The sequence below is a fragment of the Epinephelus lanceolatus genome, chromosome 13 (assembly GCF_041903045.1).
Source record: "Epinephelus lanceolatus isolate andai-2023 chromosome 13, ASM4190304v1, whole genome shotgun sequence".
Taxonomy (NCBI): domain Eukaryota; kingdom Metazoa; phylum Chordata; class Actinopteri; order Perciformes; family Serranidae; genus Epinephelus; species Epinephelus lanceolatus.
Genome location: NC_135746.1, coordinates 26,304,627 through 26,324,656, shown reverse-complemented (window position 1 = coordinate 26,324,656; position 20,030 = coordinate 26,304,627). Strand labels below are relative to the sequence as shown.

The 20,030-nt window shown below is 42.4% G+C and overlaps 1 protein-coding gene across 2 annotated transcripts in view; it reads right to left on the bottom strand.

Moving 5' to 3' along the window:
* The window catches only part of jag2b (jagged canonical Notch ligand 2b), a 65,913-nt gene that overhangs the window by 37,959 nt on the left and 7,924 nt on the right, over window positions 1-20,030 (bottom strand). For both annotated transcript variants that reach the window (XM_033648930.2, XM_033648931.2), the window contains exon 3: window positions 2,449-2,503. In XM_033648930.2, coding sequence (XP_033504821.2) covers window positions 2,449-2,503 — 55 coding nt within the window. The remainder of the gene's footprint in view (window positions 1-2,448; window positions 2,504-20,030) is intronic.

Below are 20,030 nucleotides of genomic sequence, written 5' to 3'. Positions count from 1 at the left end.
ACTGTAGATAACAAATAAATAGATAACTAAACACGAAAATCAAGCCCTAAATTCTACAAACCAGATGTCTGCGAAGTGATGGACGTGCCGTGACATTACATACCAACTGTGAAAAACAAAAAATAACATGAGTGTGACCTGCCTGGCCCACCTGCCAGACAAAGACTACAATCACTACTGCAACTCACTGTGACCCTCCAGAAGCTTCCTCACTACGAGCAGACTCCCTTGTGATCTCCCACAGAGGTTGAAAGGAGCATTTGTTCCAGACGTTTGTGTTTCTTGAACCCATGACATCAAGGTTGAAGTCAGCTGATGTCTGTGACCCGACGGCAGGCTCAGTGCGGCTTTTAAACAACACCCAACACAGAATAAATCATACAAGCATGAGCTGTTTTATCACATTCCTTCTATACTCTGAGATAAGAGTAAGGAGCATGTTCCCTTTTTTGTTTCATGCCGGTGAAAGGAATCACATTTCAAGAGCTTGTTCTTTGTGTCCCTACATCTGAAAATGCATCCATTTTGCTACTTAATAGCAATTTGGCCGAGACTAAAGTGCAAGTCGCTGGCAGAAAATCAACTGGCCGTTTTCTCAAGCAACATTACGGCCTTGCATCCATCAGAAACATCCAAACTAATTACTGCAAACGTGCACAACTACTGGAGGCCCACACGCAGAAACGGCGACTACACAGGGCATGCAACAGTCTAATCAAAGCCCTGTGATGTCAAAATCTATTTCTTCTCCATTGTCTGCATTGGCGAGTGGAAGTGCGTTTGATGTTATGGACAAAACAGGATGTAATGACCTCATATAAATACGGAGCAAGTTTGGACTGGAGAGGACAGTGAGGTCCTGATAATAAATGCATTCATGTACACGCCTGAGTGCGCAGAATGGTATTAGAGACTCGTGAAAAATGCCACTGTGTCCACAGATCAAAGCTAAATCCAACACATACAGATATTATGGTCCTGAAGGGGTCCTCTTCCTCCCAGACTGGGCTACTGCTCAGACGGGAAAAAGGAGGTTATACAGGAGTCCACCCAGCGGACATAACCAAAGGAAAACAGGATACAGCTGGTCAGATCTGACCACCAGAGCCAACATAGCTGAGAAAAACCAAGACGTGTACTCTATATGAAGCGTCTTGAGGGGCTACAGTGTACAGTACAACGTGTTTTCAACCTGTTAACCTCTAGAGTAAAAGCAGATATTCAATTGAGTTTCCATTTAATCTTGAAATTGATTTAAAGATGTGAACAGGAAGGCTCATACACTCATTCAATTTAATATTCGGGCTGTGACAATGACAGCATCTTGGCAATACCACTGTCACATGACACGACTGTGTTCATGATGTCGTCGCTGTCATCACAGCATTTTTATTTTTAGCCTCTTTAATAAATTAATTGACAAATGTGTTACTCCGGCTCCGATGCAGCCCCTCTGTCTGCAGTCACTTCTCTGTAGTGTCGCTCAGTTTCTCGCCCTCAGCACTATCTGATTAGTTGCATGTCACAAGTCATAGCCTATCAACACTGAAGCTGTTGTGCCACAGATGACAAAGATGGAGACTAGAGCAGCTCCAATCTGCAAACTGAACCCTGGACTTTAGACAGCAGATACTACTGAAGTAACAGGTAAGTACATAACAGTAGTAAGTGATAAATATCACAATCTCTTATGCTGTGCAGCATAAGACCAAGTTTGCATTTGAATGTGGGGGGGTGTAGCGTGGAGTTTGCATGTTCTCCCAGTGTCAGTGTAGGTTTTCTCCGGGTACTCGATCTTCCTCCCACAGTCCAAAGACATGCAGGTTAATTGGTGACCCTTAATTGTCCGTAGGTGTGAATGTGTGCGTGAACAGTTGTCTCTATGTGTCAGCCCTGTGACAGTCTGGCAACATTGCCTAATGACAGCTAGGATATGCTCCACATTAAATGAACCTTAACAGGAGGTTGCAGATACTGAATGAAAGAATGACTCTCCTATACTGAAGTCGCAAAAACAATGGTGGTTAACTAGCAGATAATGGTGATATGTTGCCTTTTCACCGCAGTAAGAAAAAATCCATACCATCAAAGCCTTACTTAATATTCTAACTAGGGTTGTAGCAAGCGATTACATTTATAATCAATGATCAATATCGAATTTTGGTGAAATAAAGGTCTACATAATCGCATCATCAAACACTGATGTTTATTTTCCCTCCATAAATCGTAATCATTCAACTCAACCATTTGTCTCTTTGTCATTCATGACCCACCTGCAATGGCTCCATGCGCCCTCCACTGGGGCCCGCTGCACAGTTTGAGAAACACTAATATATAGCCAGTGCTGCTTTACAAACTTGTTAACAAGATGGCCACATTCACTTTTACTTATACCAATAACACTTATTGTATCCAAGGCACTGAGATGTGAATGAAGCTTAGACTTACTGTTGCGTGTGGTGTTGTCCCAGTCCCAGGCCTCTACAATCAATGTGTACGTCCGCTGGAGGGAAAGGGAAAAAGAAGTAAGTCAGATGAAAATAGAATATCTTTGCTGTCATTGTACAATGAGATTCAGTTTCGATGCTAATATTTGGAATAAAATTTGAACAAACTGGAAATGCTCCCCTTCATGACCCCAACACAAGATGCTCATTTCTGTGCAGGTAAGTCTAACAGAGAAACAATGTCTGAAGTTACCTATAATCGAACCATGGTAAGATTATTATATCTAAGCGTAAAGAAACATAACATTTCTAACTATGAGGCATGCACCATACTACAGCAGTTATAACACCTGCTGTACTATTAAGCATTCTCCAAACTAGGTCCTCTTTCCTTCCAGTGAGTACTGGAACTGGTCGCAGCTCACTTCCAGTACAACATTTAAATTTCACATGACTACAACATGACAATGCTGGTATTGTCCTCTAATATTTTGTAAATACAAGAATATTCTAATCAAATTGACAGCAAATGAAACATAAAACACTTGACAAAATTTGCCACCTCTCAAAAATCATCACCACTAATGACTGCACGATGCCTCGTCTACTCTCTGCTACAAAAAGGAACATTTAACAAACCTTTGTCATTTTGTTCCCAAATTTACAGAGAAGTAAACATGACCAATAATCACATGTTTATAATATGAAGCCAATTACTTCGATGATCATTGTAGCCATAGTCACACCACTCTTCTACAGGCATCAGGTCACACACACACGGCAAAAATCGATTTCACTGCTACTACAGAGTCTCGTATGCAACTTGGCCCCGTTACTCCGCGGTGCGCTTGAGTTACACTGCCAATGAAACCCAATGATTCAAAGATAAGACAGCAGGATACGGTAAGTACAACAATGGGAAGAAGCCAAGAAGAAGCTGCAGGACTCAGATGTGGAGAGGACACAAATGAAGAGCAAACAGCCCGGGCTCTACCAACTTTCCTCTGGCTCAGTGTGCATGAACCTGCACGTACCCCTGCTGGATTAGTGGTGAAGCTTTGAAACAAAAATCCTGGCAACAAAATGAGATGTGTTGTGGAGTTCAACTGAGGAAAGAGCCACGGATATATCAAGACAGCCATGGTGAAGGTGCACGTTTTGGTAACCTGATATTTATAATGCAGACATTTTACACATGGTGCAAAAACAAATAGTAACAAAGAGTTAGATGAGGATATCGAAACCACTCTTATCTCAGTACACTGAATATGAAGCCAGAGCCAGGAGGCAGAGAGCTTAGCATGAAGACTGGAAGGAATGGGGAAACCACTTGCTTGTCTCTGTAGGGTGAAGAAAACATGATGCAGTGCAATAATTAGTGCCCTTACAGGGATACTTTGACGATTTTCAACCAGCTCTGTGTCACAAACAATGTGGGTAGTATGTGTAAATCAACTGTGGCTAACTTCCCTCCATCTAACACCCCCGCCCCCAGCGAAACTCCACCGGATGATGCAAAACACACCATTCGGGGGTTTCACTGGCTCTCGGGCAGTTGCTCGAACTACAAGCTGTACTTGCACATTTTCGTAGTAACCACCACCAACACCACCACAACGAACATAGAGAATATAGAAGCTGATCCCTCTAAAACTCAGACTGAAATCCAATCAAACAGTAAAACTAGGCAGCGCTGATCAAATATAAACCAAGGTTGTTACTGCGCTGCCAATTTCTCTCCTAAAACGTTTTCAGAAACACCTACGCCACCTATTGGCAAGAGTGTGAATTGGTCTGGTGTGGCGCAGTGCATTCTGGTACCTGTAGGCTTTTCGTCAAATGCCACAGTCCTTTTCTCTGTTTTCTCTGGTCAAGTAGCACCATAGTATTCTCGTCTTTTTACTACATAGACAGCCCTGTTTTATGTGTGGACCCTCTTTATATTGGGGAATTACTTCTTTAAATTGAGAAAACATGATGCAGTGCTGTATAGACTTCCGTACATGCTAAATTTTTGGTGCGCTGTTGCCTGACTGCATGAAGTTGGTGTCCTCTTTTTCCCCCTGCCCCTCAGCCTGAGTCCGCCACTGCTTACCGACATGTTGCATTACATTTGATCCATCTGTACAAAAAAAGTGAGGTAACACACAAAGTTGTTGTTTCACTGAGTTTGTGTGCGGGACACTTTTCTCGAGTGGCAGCAGTGACTGTCTCCACTGGTTGCCTGGCAACCTCATGTTGACAAAACCACAACTTGTCCTGGCATCAGAGGCACATAAGCATATTTGCCCAAGATGAACTACTGAACAATTCCTTCTACTTTCATCTATTATTTATAACGAGCTGCTAGCCTCTGAATGTTAGCAACTTGGTAAACCTAATGCATTAACAACAGAGAATTATTACTGAGACCCAGCTGTGATGGTTTACATTCTACCCACTCGACATGTTTCCTGAAAACCCACCACTGAAACCCACTCAGATTGTTTTTCCTGTCTCTTCTAATTTTAAATCAGTTTCAGCTCCTCTCTACCACAAACAATATACGAACTGTTAAGACAGGCTGGTGGTCTTCCACCATGTTTTCAGGAAAAACAAAGCCTCAGCAGGTACCATGTCCATTAAGAAGGTCACTTTGCCAATATTAGCTGTGTGAGATGAACTCTGCCTGGCTTTGTCCTTGGATGTCAGACAGTGAGCTAAGGGGATTATCAGTATAACAGTTGACCGGTCTAACACCAGTGGTGCATTGATGAATGTGTTTTACCCTGTGCTGAAATGATTAGTCTATTATTCAAGTAGTGGATCAACAGAAAATTAAAAGATCCACTGAGTAGGATAAAAAGGATATACTGGCAGAAATGAAATATAATATTCATAACTATGTTTTCATTACTGTATAATCACCTGAAAATAAGAATCCCTATGTTTTTTGTTACCTTTAAAATGAGATGTTTATATCTATATACAGAGCAGGTCCTCTTCCATGGAGTCCACACTGTTTATTCTACAATAGTCCAGAGCGCACAAATTAAACACTGGCATTTGATAGGGCTATTTGCATTTTTGCATTTTTGTGCTGGCCACTGTAGTTCTCCTAAACACTTGGGAGTTTCAGCTGCCTGCAATCTACCACCTCACCACTAGATGCCACTAAATCCTACACACTGGACCTTTAAATCAACAACATGGTTGATAATCTATTATGGGCGCAACATACAATAATTTCTAATTGTCAGTTAATTTGGTTATTGTTTTTTTCATAAGTCAGAAGTACTTTATTCATCACCGGGAGGAAACTGCGAGGTTGAAAAAATTTAAAAAACGAGCAGGAACGACTGCAACAGGCTGCATACATGGTTGCCGCAAGCGCACTACTTAATTGATTAATTGTTTGATCAATAAAATGTCAGAAAAAATGCTGATCAGTGTTTCCCAAAGCCAAAGATAGCATCCTTAAATGTCTTGTTTTGTCCATTACCCAAAGATATTCAGTTTACTGTCACAGAGGAGTATTAAATTGGCTGGCAATTAATCTAATAGTTGAAAAGTAATCAACGAATCATTGCAGCTCAATAATTCATTAATGCTTTAGGACATTTATGAAGCAAAAATTTCCAGCTTCTCAAATGTGATTATTTGCTGCTTTTTGACATTTTATATAATCTTTAATTGGATATATTTGGTTTTGGACTGCTGGTTGAAGACGTCACTTTGAGCTCTAGTAAAATGGGATGGCTATTATACACTATTTTTGGTATTTAATTTTTATTTTATTTTACTGAAAATAGGGGGGTCTGCTCTTAAAAACATGTAAACTGAAATTATTTTCAATGATGTAGCAAAAACGTGAGCTGGTTTGCGTAAACACGAACACACACAGATAGAAACTAACCAAGCTAGCCAGCATCACAAGAGTAATCTAGCTGGTGTGCTGCAGGGCACACTGCTAGGCAACCAGCTGACCTAAATAACAGTCATTACGTCACCACCAGTTGTAGTAGCCACAGCGTGACTGCTGTGACCTCTACTGTAATGTCATTGATAGGACGATGGCCTTGGGGGGGGGGGGGGGGGGTACCAAGAAAAAAAAAAGGCATGAGACGAGTATTTGAGGGAGTTCAATGCTTCAATGAGGCGGGAAAGAGAAATCACAGGGAGGGGGATTGGAAAATGTGTGCGTGTGTCAGACTGTGTTGTTGATCTGGGGGACCAACAAGCTGGTAGGCTGGTTGCTGCTGGGCTGTGGGATTAAGTAGGCTTGTCTGGCTGTGGGTGGTGGCGGGAGGAAGGGGAGGGGAGTGTTATTGTGGAAGACCACGAGTGACAAGAGAAGGGGATAGAAGATGACAGGATAGGGGTGAGCTAAAGGGCTTGGGTCAGAGTTTGGACACAGGAGGGGGTACAGCTGTATGAGACTGTAGCTACTGGTAAGACGTGAGAGGCCATAACTAGGCCGGGGTAGGGGAGGTGGGTGAGAAGGAAAGCTGTAGTTGGAGGTATGGAAGAGAGGAGTGAGTCTGGGGGGGGGGTTTGGCGAAAGGCAACTCTCGTGATGCCGCTTCCGGAAGCTCTGCCAACCCATCTGACCGCAGACGCACAACAGATGCGGCCTCAAAGATGGATTATTTGACATGAACGTGGATCATCCCACGACATGTAGCTTGGCTTCTGACCTTTCCACCCATTCCCCCTCCCCCCACCACAAAAGGGTGGGCTAGCTGCCCCAGTCTGAGCATGTGGGTGGGTGTGTGCATATGCCAATGCATACAAGGGGAAGTGTGAGTGGCAATGAATGCATTAGTGGCAGGAGATCTTGGGATGATGCCTGTGTGTAATTGTGCACAAGTGTGGCACACAAACCTAGCCATGAGGAAGAATCAAAGATCAAATAGAGAACAGGTGGCCATATTGTGACCTCCACCTTCAGGGTTTACCTAATACCCCGGCTTGCTTGGATGCCTACATGTTGTAATTGCTTGGGTAAATAGTTCAGAGTCATTGTATGTTGGTCGCGAACTAGTCTGGTTTCCCACAGACCATCCCACTCTGTGATTAGCTGGATTAAGTGACAGCTGCCCAAATGGTTGGAACAAGATAGATGGATGGGCAGGGGGGATAAAGGGGAGGTGTGGGGGAGGGAAGGGAAAAAAGGCTACTGAACAAAGACCCTTGTCCCAACATCATAACTCACCCCCAATCCCAATCAAAACCATTGTCCACGAAGAGACACAGTCAGCACGGGGACAATTAGTGTCAGCATGTGTGCTGCTGAGCCTGGGCAGGACAGTCGCATCGGGTGAAGTCACAAAAAAGCCACCAGTTGTTCTTGCAAATCTTACATCCAGCTCAGAAAATACCCTTATTTCATTACCCTACTCCTGTTCTCAAAGCAAAAAACACGTCACCTACATTTGACTGTGTGAAATACTTCATCCGAGACTATGAAGAATCCTCTTTCAGTCAAATCTCCAAAACCTGACCCAGACCTTCCCCTAATGGATTAGAGGATTTACTCAGAGAAATCCTAGTTTTCAAGTCAAGAAGGGGGGCATGGTGAAAAAAAGGATGTTTATGTGTCATGTACTCAGCGAACTGTCTTTGCTTTTAATGATGTAACACTCCCATACCATCTCTGCCTCGAATCGGATCAAAAATCATCAGTTCATTGAGTTCAGGTAGAGTCATGACAAAAGGCTGTTATGGTGAAGGTAGACGATGTGGTGGTGATGTCTGGGGGAAGCCACAGGTGAAGGTTCCCACGCCAGATAATGGGTGGACGGATGAGAGGAAGGTGGTCATTGAAATACTGAAAAAGGGATAGGGAACAGAGAGAGAGGTGGTAGTGGGAAGTGGAAGCCGGGGCAGGTCGGGGTCACTAAGCATGGGATCTGCACGCTTCTTTTTCAAAAGAGGGGTCAGCCCCTCTGCATGTGTGTCAATGTGCGTGTTTGCATTCGAAGAATACCAAGAATGTGAGATCCAGGCCTGGTGTGTAATCCCATGGGAGATCCCAGTCAGCAAGTGCCTCGGTATCAATGAAGGAGTGGGAGTCTGAGGGTTGATTGACTCGTTTCTGCGTTTTGGAGAACGCTGGGACCTCGAATTTTGATTGAGTTTTAAGAACTATGCTGTTTTTTATGCCTTTAACGCAATAACTAGAAAACTCACAGATGTGTACTCCTTCTAAAACACTCTCTGTAACCTTGAGCTATTTCTGTTCCCATGTCATTGATAGGTGACCTGAATGTCCACCACCCTGTTCCTGACTCCTCCACGGGGAGTTTTTCCTGATTTATTGCCTTCTGATGGGACATGAGGTCATCACGATTCATCCCGTAGCCAGTAATCGCTGCATGTAATCTTCATTAATCTGTGATGTCAATCCCAGCTTTTGGTTTTTACTTGAGTTGAGTCTACACTATTCCAGCGAGGGCAGAGCTGCGCCATCTCTGCTGAGTACGAAGGGCAGTGGCACAACAGCATGGTATGCACCTTGTACCTTCTTCAGATGCCCATTTTTGGAATTACTGGGAAAATTATGGACAGTGGCACTCTCATTCCTTAATGGGGATTAATAGCCATCTCAGTATAAGGAATAACAAAATGAAAGCCATCCCATAAAATTATGGTAATCAACTCCGAGATGTCCAGTTGCATCTTTTATTCTAATTAGCTGGAAGCAAAATAATTTGTTATCATTACCTCCTAATGATTCTGAGGGATAATTAAAGCATTAGACACCAAACAGGCTGAATATCACAAGGTCTAGACACCCTCTGAGAGCACAACCACAAAGGTTTCCAATGGGGGGGAAGACTGTTGGGAGGGGGTCGGGTGGGGAGCTTCTTACAGTCGAGGGTGAAAAGTAGAAAAAGTAGAGCTGGATGAGCTTCCCATCACTTCTGCCTGGAGGGTGGACCCAAATGCAAATCTCTCTCTCGTTCTAGCTCCTCAATCTGTTCAGAGGCAAGGATCAAAGACCTCCAGTGGCAAAATCCTTGCAAATGTGGTGATGATGTTGGCAGGCAGAGGAGTACAAGTGGGAAGGTTTTTGACCCTATTTGACATCCGTACTAAATGTTCCTGTACTTTGCTTGTCCCAGGATTTTAGGAAGACAAAATTTGACCTCAACAATCTCGCATATGTAGAGCAAACCATTAAAATGTATAATATATTGAAAGGACATTAAGTCTAATTCATGAATATGACAAATCCCCTCACTTCAGTCTGAATGCTGGAATCTTATCCAAACAAAAATTCACTTCCACTCATGCCAGACACTTTGACAAACAATACTGCAACCTTGAGCTTCAGTTTAGGCTCTACCATGGAACTGAAGACAAAAAGACACATCCAAATATCTAGCATCCTATGATTCATGCAACATGAGTTTCTTTATAAACAAACCTCACATACTTGCTACTCTTGTCTCATCTTTTTCATTATCAATTACTCTTGAAATGTACATTATTGACCATTCTGCAAAATATACATTTCTCAGAGCATTAGATGATAATTTCATTTCTCCTCGGTTACTCTCTCTGATGTTTCTTCCATTTTTTACCCTGTTTAAAAGGTTTTATGGGGAGTTCCTTTCTTATCTGAAGCAAGGGTCAAAGGATAGTGGGTGTCTTATGGTGTACAGATTATAACTGAATCCTAACATCCAGCCTCTGAACTTTCACACTGAACCCTCTCAGACTCGAGTCATGCATACTATGACATGTTCATCATATCATAGTCTGCAAGGGTGTGAGACTGCAAAGCTGCTGATAGACAGGACCCTAGTCTGTTTTATTGGTTGCTGTGGAGACGTTCAGGCAAATAAAATCATGTGCATGGTGATCGCTGCAGTACTTGCTAATGCAGCATTCATAATGTTTGTTATGTTTTTGTTTTAGTCAGTAATTAGAAAAACTGCGTACTACTAAATGTCACGTCTGTATTAAAACGAATTGTGGTTATTTAAATCAGTGTCTGCACCCCAAGCAGACTCTCTTGGAAGTCTGTAGCAAGTCCCTTGTGGATGGGATCAAATGAGAATTTTTTTTATGCATTAAAAAAATAAATAAGTAAATTATATTGAGATTATTTTGACAGATATCACAATGTGTCCCAATTTAAAGTGGAGATGGTGATTTTTGCATTTCATTTTCACTTCAAAAATGTAAAAAATAATGAAGTAATTTTTGCTGGGGTCTGTACCAAACAAGCATGTTCCCATATGTCTGGAATATGATTTGTAGGCCATGGCCAAAGCACAATATATGGCATGACACATTTTACCTGTATCAAAAAATTGCAACTTCTGAACTTTGGATATTGCACTTTGTCACATAGAGATTTCGATATTTCGATTACTTATGCAGACCTATTGGACAGCCCTAAGCATTTGCAGATTCATGAGAGGGTGTCCCAAAAGTCTGCAAGCGCGGTGAAGTCCAGACATTTGGATTCAGCCATTGCAAAACCCCATGAGGCAAATGTGTGAATTGTAGTATTGGGCTATATAATCAAAACTGACCTGACATTTTAAAGTCGATTTTATTGTGCAGCAAACAGTCCAAATATATTCAGTTCATAATGTGGGACTTCCTTGAAACACGATGATATATCTCCTGGTACACAATAACTTTGAATATATAACAAGAAAGCAGTAAATCCTCACATTTGAAAAGCTTAAACCACTGAATGTTTGGCAGTTTCTGCTTAATACATCTATTATTTTCTTGTCACAGAAGGTGACTAATCAGGTAATCGACTGATTTTCAGTTTTAGCTCCACAGTGGAGATGCAACCAGGGACAGTCTGCAATTACTGTATTGCATTGTATCCATTATCTTCAACACGTGCCATACCATCAAACCTCAGTCAAACTATTCAAACAAATCCTGTACCTGAGAGAAAATAGACAAACCAGTATCAGCACCAGTTTGGTGTTTAGTTTGAATGAAACCCTGCAGACAAGTGAGACACCGCTGACCAATAACTTAAGACACATTGCACTACTCCAACTACACATGCGGTTAAGAAAGCAGGTTACAGACTGCATGACAGTCATATCTCTGCTGGGCGGAGAGGTGGAGGGCTGCGAGTTCTGCACACAAATTGCTTGCCAGTGTCGTGTGCCAAGAGACGTCGCACTGAAGGCAAGGCATTTGGCTGGCTGGTGTACACCGGCTGTGCACGCACACACACACACGCACGGCCCATTGAGCATGCTGCTACTATGCCAACACGGTCATTACTCATGCACTTCCAATACAACAAACCCCTCCCCTCATGGTGCTAATTAACCAGCATGATCCAAGAGTATGCAACACGTAAAACAAACACCAACACATGCACATTTGCATAGAAAAGCTACATGATTTCACATGCAATTAATAGATATGTCCAACTAACTACAGCGTGATTTACTGCAAGCAGAGTTAAATCAGGTTTTAAATTTCAAACGACTTCTTGCTTGCAAGGAAAAATTAAATGGGCCAAGAGCAGTTTTTCATGCATTAAATCAAGTACAAGTTGCTTGTGTATCGAAGCATAGAGGTATTTATTCTTATCTGAAAATACTAGTCTGACAAGGCTGGCGATCACAAAACAACTGTGCCACAATTCCTTCTAGATTCCTATCATATCCTCATCATCATGTGTGCCAAGAAATGTGACAAACAAGTTAAAAGTTTCAAACATTCACCTTAAAGCTCAGCTCTTGAGGACTCGTGGGTATTTCTCACCTACCTCCTCAGGTGTTAAAGTGCCTTCAGAAGACCAAAAGCGACTAAAGCAATAGACTCAGAAACATTAACAGGCTAATTCCTGATCCAAAGCAACAGGGCGCCCGACTGGAGAGCAATACAGCGCCGCCTCCAGCCGAGCCCCATTATCATTTCAAACAGGTTCAACAGTACAGTGACAATTTAACTGCCCATGTAATGACATGCTTTAATTACCCCCACAAGGAGCCTCTAGCACCTGCACACCATTCATTTAACAAGAGGCAGGGGACGCAGCGGGCCACAGCAACACGCACTAACAGTGTATTCAAACACACAAATCAATGCAGAGAAAAATACACACGACTACACATTTGTTGTGCACCTCGTAACTGTACTATGTGTTGACAGAAGCACCTGAGCAGCCTGCATCGTGCAGTCGTTTATCGGAGCCCGCGTCTGATGTTTCAACTCATTTTTCACCCAACACCAAAAACATAAAGATTGAGTGAGAACAGTAGACACGATTAAAGGTGTTGCGTGTTGTATTTTCACAGGTATTGTCACCCTCCCGCCTTTTCTGATGTGCTGTGAGGACATCTGCAGATCTCCTGCCAAACCTCAGCATGCGGAATTGAAATTATGTTGTAGAGGCTTTCAGTCGTCTTAGCCTGCTTCATATAAGATGGGAGGTAATATTACTGTGTCACAACTAATGTGGTGATGATTTATTGATGTCTATGAGCCACCTCTACAGTAGTATCAGTACTTCTTAATCCAGATCTGTAGTTTCGCAACACACCAACTGTGGTGCCAGCAGTCATTCATTCACAAGGGATCAGCTGTGTTTCTACACTGATGAAGTGAGGGATAACGCAAATCGCCACGCAAGAGTAACGCAAATAATTTCCCCTCAGGGATCAATAAAGTATTTCTGATTCTGATTCTGACTCTGATAATTTCAAAGTAGTCTATTTCACTCATGTTGTTGATGAGAAAAAGCACAGCAACACATTTGTTGTTTCTTAAGAAGTAACAAAAAAACTAATGCGACTTTATTTAAAGAACAACACTACCTCCTAAACAGATTCACAGGGCAAACAGGTCAAAAGTTTCAACAACTGCTTTGCTCTGAAAATCATATTTCATCATGACTGTTTGGGTCTGGTGATATGATGATGTGCTTAAGAAGGGTAGAAAACTTTAGAGCTTAATCTACAATCTGTTAAAATGTTGCGCAACACAATTAAATCTGCATTTTGGTCATTGGATGTGTTGGGGATGACAAGGGTCCAGTTACAGTGAACGGACAAAACATCTTGTGCACACTATGGATGTATCAAGAGAGCGTTGAAGGCAGGCCATCGTTCATTCCTATGAAAGTTGCTCAGTTGCACATGAAGCCATAAAAGCTCTATTTCTGCCGTACGAAATTAGGTGGATGTTCCGCTTTGTGGGGACCACAGAGCAAGTGCACAGCTGCTGAACACAGCCGAGTGGCTAACTTCCAGTTTAGCACTCTGCTAAACTGAATGAGAAAAAACTGGTTTCATCTTGCGGTTCTTCTAGACTTTAAAAATGCCATCTGATCAAATGGGTCAAATCCTGATGGTGAGACAAGTCATTTTGCGGGGGTTGTGATGCTGAAAAATGTATCCTCTGATTCCCAATTAATTCTATGGGAAAAAGTCTTTTGGGCCCCATGACATCACATGACGGATGTGAAGGGTTTAATTCCACTTTTGGCCACTATGTAAGATTGGCTTCAAAGCCTGGCACTGTTCCTGGGGGCCTGGTGCAAATACTGTAGGTATTAGGGCCGTAATATACTTGCTGCTTGATCGAACATACGTGTACACAACGCGTACACAGTGTGCCGTGTCTGTGCACGTTGTGTACGCAGCACTATGCAGCCAAAATGCACAATACTGGCGGTCACCACTTGGGGCAGACAACAGAAATATAACCCGGAAATCGTGAAGAATCTCATGAGAAGAAGAAGAAGAAGGGTCTGGTCTGATCACCCGGTCGGGTCACTGTGTGCATTCGCACCAGCGCCTGTAGCGGTCATATGAATATTGCATCTCGCGCACGCGTCGCGGTACCTCACGTTGAGATGTGCATTCGACACGTCAAACGAAAGCAGATCACGTGTGGCAGCCATGATGCGGTCGCGTTGTTTGCAGCAAGTATATTACAGCCCTTAGGGATGTCGGCAGTGCAGTCCGACCAGGTGGAGCTAGCTAGCAGCGCCACTCATTTCACTATTACCACTACTGTACCCCAAACATATGCGTAAATATGGTGGCCCAATACGGGTACCCAGACAAAAATATTCTTAGTTAACCGATTAATGGTTAACCACGAAAATCCCTAGTAGGTGTAGTTATAAGTGAGCCTACAGTAGCTGTCTGATTTTGAAACATATCAGCATAGTTTTTGCCTCTGATACTGCAGACATAACCATACAGTGGAGCTTCCTCAAATGTCACCTGAGTTCAGACCCACGAGAGCATCTTAAACATGCTTATGAATGCACACAAAGGAATATCTGCAGGACTCATGCAATCTTACTGCAAGATACAAGATCAGTACAAAATCCTCCAATTATCAACATGACACGCAGCTTCTGGTCTCATTATGTTTGAAAGCGGGAACATGTTCCCCTCATTTACTTGGTTGTCACACAGTTGGCTTGACTGTGGTCTGCAGAGGATATGGTACTAAATAATTAGAATATACTCTGAATTTATTAAATGACAAGATGTCAGAAACCTGCATCTTGAGCAAACCTGGTGCACATCTGCCTATCTCACCAAATCATAACACAAGGTCCTCAAAATCCTGGTAAAAGCCCATCGAATTATATTTGGACATATTTCCATGACAGCCCATAACCAATTTGAATGTTGGTTTAGGTATTCAAAATTGGCTCCTCACAGCGCAGTGGTTTGCTTAAACTGTGGTTTGCAGTCAGGCATCAACCAGAGCAAGAGAGTAATTTCATACAGAGTGACAATAGGATGCATCTCATCCATTTTGCTTTTCAGTACCTTAGGTGGTGACGTGTAAACAGACAGAGCAGTATGATAGATGCCAACAATTCATGATGGCTCCATTCGAAGGTCCTCAGGCACTGAATAAACCATCTCTGTTCATCAACATTACACATTTGGAAGTTTTTTCCATGAAAAAAAAAAGCTCCATGCCTTTAAATGGCTCAGATGTAACTCTACACCTTAGCCTCATTTGGTATGCGCACATCTATGAATATGCAAATGCAGCCTTCACCTGCTCACCTTTGACTCTGCTCATCAAACACGCAAACCTCTTCTTGTCAACAGTAACAGATAACATGAGCCTTCAGCTTGACTACGTTATCAGACAGCTGCTGATGTGCTGCTAATGTTCGATAAATCTTATTCATAATTGCCAGCTCTGACAAGTCAAAGGGAAAGTGAAACTTAACTTGCACAATACGGATGCGTAGCTACATCTGTCTTCTCCTCTGATACCCCACAAGTGGACCACATAGGTGTAGATTTCTTTGGGAGACGCAGGGCACACGTCCCCCACAATATCTAGAGCACATTCTTCCGAAGCCCCATAGTACTTGTATTTTGTCAAAATAAAAGACATTTAAACCATAAATTGATGCAGAAAAGGCGCTAGTTGATGCACAGAAAATAAACACAATGCAAGAAATTAAGGGTTTGTTGCTCAAAATTTTCTGTCAGAGGACCCCCAAGTGTAAAAGCTAAACTGTGGCCCTTTGTTGATGGTACTAGTTTCTTAGGTTGGTACATAACAAAACCTGGAAGTCTGAATCGGTCATTTACTGCAGTTCCAAGGCAAAAATGCTGAGCCATGGCTTTAACTGCTTATTTCACTCATGATCTATCTTACAGCGTATAAAAAACACCATATGGACATGTTATCAAGGTCATACTGGAGGGAGTCTTTAAAATTACACAGACACTTAGAACCATCATCACTGCCTTCCTTCAGCTGCCTATCATCATGACAGACTGGTAAACTGAAAGGTAATGACAAACTAAGAAAGCCAGGTTCTGCAAAGGTTGATTCTGTTAACAGCTTAGACCGTTCACACTACAAGTGACACAACAACAGGCTACAATACTTTTTCAGAGGGAGCTGGTGACATGAGGCTACAAATCAATGCCCGACACTTGTCGCTGCGGACAAACAAACCAAATGCTGGAATTAGCTGATGCTTTGGTAGCTTTCTGTGCATTGCAGTGCACACTGGGCTGCAATGACACAGCAAAAAGGTGACATTAAAATTGGGCTCAGACATTAATGAAACATATAGATATATTTGGTGTTCAGTCAAGGTGCTTTGTGGAAGGCAGCAGACACACACAACTTCTCCTGTGTTAACAAGCACTTGAGCCAGTCATGCTGCTGCATAACTGCTTGTACATGAGCACAGCATAACTTCAGGACAGCTGTTGATACAATCAAACTTCTGGATGTATCCTGAACTAGCAGCTTTGCAAGTAAACCAGGTAAGGGGGACAGTACCAGAGGGAAACCAGAGCATTTTGGCACGAACAGAAGTCTGTCTAAAATTAGTAAAAAGTCACTGGTACAGCAAAGAGCAGCACACAAAGTCTAAATCATCAAAGTTAAAAAGGATTTAGGCTCCTTGCTCCATGCAAGTAATGAGAAACTTCCTCAACATAAAAACAGCTGATTCCAAACAAATTTACCAGACTCTTGTTCAAACTCAAGTCTGTGCAACATTGATAGAGCACAAGTTAAAACATCATCATCGCCCCGAGGCACCGAGTAGGAAAACAACCTTTTAATTTATGGACCCTAAAAGCAGTTCTTTCCTCACTGGTACGTGCTGTACCTTACGTGAAATGACAGAACGAACAAAACAAAGTGTTCTCAGAGGAAATCCCCACCGGCTCCTTCGCGACACCGCAACACAGATCCATTTAATATCAAGAATGTAGTCAGAGTCAGATGGTGATGACAAAGAGTTCAGTCCAAGCGGGTTTCCACAGGGCAGCTGTCCAGATCACACAGTCAATACTACACTGCATCTTTGTTGATGAGCGAAGCAACAACACAGATGTATGGCAGGCTTGTGAACTCTGACGACAGGCAACGGTACGTAAGATTTCTAAGGCACAAAATGTGCAATGTCTGAGGGCGAAGGCGCTGCTCGGAGGAAATCAGGGCACGAGGCAACAGTGGTGGTGGCTTGACTCGTTCACTGATTATACACAGTGGTGAAAATGAGAAGTAGTTGATGTAACAGCTCACAGTTTTAAATTGCTTTTAATCATTGATGCCTCCAAGAAAGAGCGTAACGCTTTGAATGAATCCTCTGCTCTTTGCAAAAGTTTGACTTTGCATGCTGCTTCTCTGACCGTCTGCACAGTTATACACAGTGCTGCATAACTGTCAGGTAAGGATGAAATGCTGTTTGAAACGTGTTAAGTTTTAATCCTGAAGATGCTGCACGTGTGTACAAAGTCCATGCGTGGGTGTTTAAGAAGCCAAACTGTCATCAAGAGCACCACAAATAGAACACTACAAATAATTCCAATATGGCGTCATTAAATTAAAAAGTCCTTTTAAGAACTCTGACCCATCAGTACGTCGTAAAACTGTGGTTCCCAACTGGTGGGTCGCAGCCCTAAAGTGAGTTGCAGGTCCATTCTGAATGGACCACAAGTGACTCGCAAACATGTGAAGGTTGTAAGAAAAAATAAATAAATTAAGTGCCATTTTCTGCTGCAGAGTGAGTGACTAACAGACAGCTACTTGACAGAGACAGCAAACTAGCTCAACAATATGGCCAAACACAACTATGACACTTTATGTATTTGACTGTGGACACTCAAACTAATGACTAAGGGGAAATCTGGATCCTGTGGCTGGACCAGTTGGGAACCAATGATTGATGACTATTAACCAAGATAAGAAAAACTCCACTAAAATCTGAAATTAAATACAATTATTAACAGAAGTTTACTATTGGAAAAGCACAAAGAAATGGTCTATGTTTCAAATTTGTTTCAAGCCATCACAGTTGTGCTTTTTGTTTCACCTGGTAAATTAGACTGTACCCAAATCACAATTATGTCAGTCGAACTGGAATTGGCTGTTCAATACGGATATCAAATATTCAACTGTTGTTTTTTTTCCCCCACAGAGTCTGAGAGTGTTCTGGGGGATGTTCAGGGTTCAGTGACACTCAGTGGCTAACAAGCCAAGTTAGCCCACAGAGCTAATGCAAGGTAACTACACAAAAAGAGATCGGAAATGTGCAACATTATTTGCCAAAAGTAGATATGAAACAAAAAGCAGAGACTGTGTCGTTTCAAAGGGTGCTGTGAGCTGTAAATTCACCACTTCTAAGCAAAAGGCAGAATATAACACTATCTCAGAACCTGACCAGGTTGCCTCTCTTCCTCCGGGCAGCTGCCTCCATCTCTCTCAGACTCACCCTGGGTCTGTGTCTGCAGCTGCCTGAACTGGACAGCAGTGTGAAAGCAAGAAGTGCTCACCCTACAACTAAATCTGAGGACTGAAACATCCCAGATGTACACTGCAAACAAAAATACATAACTGCTAGACTTCTAAAATCTCAGACAACTGTAGGGTCTGTGACTGATTATTCAAATCTCCTGACTTTCAGGGAGTAGCCCTAAAAGTACATGTGGGTGGACTAGGTGTTAAAATCATCCAGTTAGTGATTAATCAGGATTATGAAGACCCACGCTAATGCATTGTAAAGGGACCAACAGGAACCAAACAAATGTTTCTTTGCTTGTTAGTTAAGCCTGAAATTAAGGTGAGCACATCTTGAAGGGAGTCTGCAAGACACTTCTTGGTAGCATTACCAGAGAGCTTTTACTAAAAAGCAGCTGCACGACATTCATGCACAAAAGGGGAATGCTTAGTTGTGGTTTGATAAAAGTATAAATTATAAAATGTTTATTGCAGATTGTTACTGTTGTCTGAAGTTAAAAAATAAGCTTAAAAAACAGTGATGAGAAAACACTCTCTTCATCTTGGGAGTTCAGCTGGACCGGCTAATTGCATAATCAATACAGAGCTGGGCTGAATCACAGGTGAGACCCGCGTGAGTGGTTTTCCACGCGGCAGCCCGGGGACCAGAGGAGGACGGAGGATGGGGGAGGGAGCCACAGAAAGGGAAGATAATTGTTTACAAGAGGCCTATGTAGCCGTCTCCTAGCAACAGCTCTGACAAGCTCTGCATCAGGTGTGGCTAACCATGGCAGCCTGTGTTAGCCTTTGGATCTAGGAGTGTGTGTGCATCCAAAATACAGCTGACTGCGGTCTCAGGCAGAGAGGAGAGAGACACAGTGCATGTACAGAAAGTGGCTGAATGAGCTACTACCAAAGCCTCTGTCCCAGGCTGGATTTTTCCCCTCAGAACTTGTTTTCTCATCAGCATGAATTGCACACATAGGTGTGGAAGACAACCACAAACAATCATGAAAAGAAATCAAGACAATCCAAGCAAGTTTTTCCAATGTTGGCGCACACTTCTGGCATATATATGAACAGGAATCTCCAAAAAATGTGACCATAGAGCTCTGTACTGACTACCTAAGCATGGCACTCTTGCAAAATTTGTTTGCACCCCCCAAAATTTAATTTAAACAGTATTTTGGACATTTATAAACAATTTAAACCAACATTTTTTGTATGTATAAGTATATAGAAAGACAATAAACCAAAGACCTCAGACAGTTAAGACTCAGCTTTACTTCCTGTACTCATAAGTCAAGTGCTTGTACTTGGAAAACAATGCTTGAGAGTAGCACAAAAAAAGGTAATGACAGCAACACTATA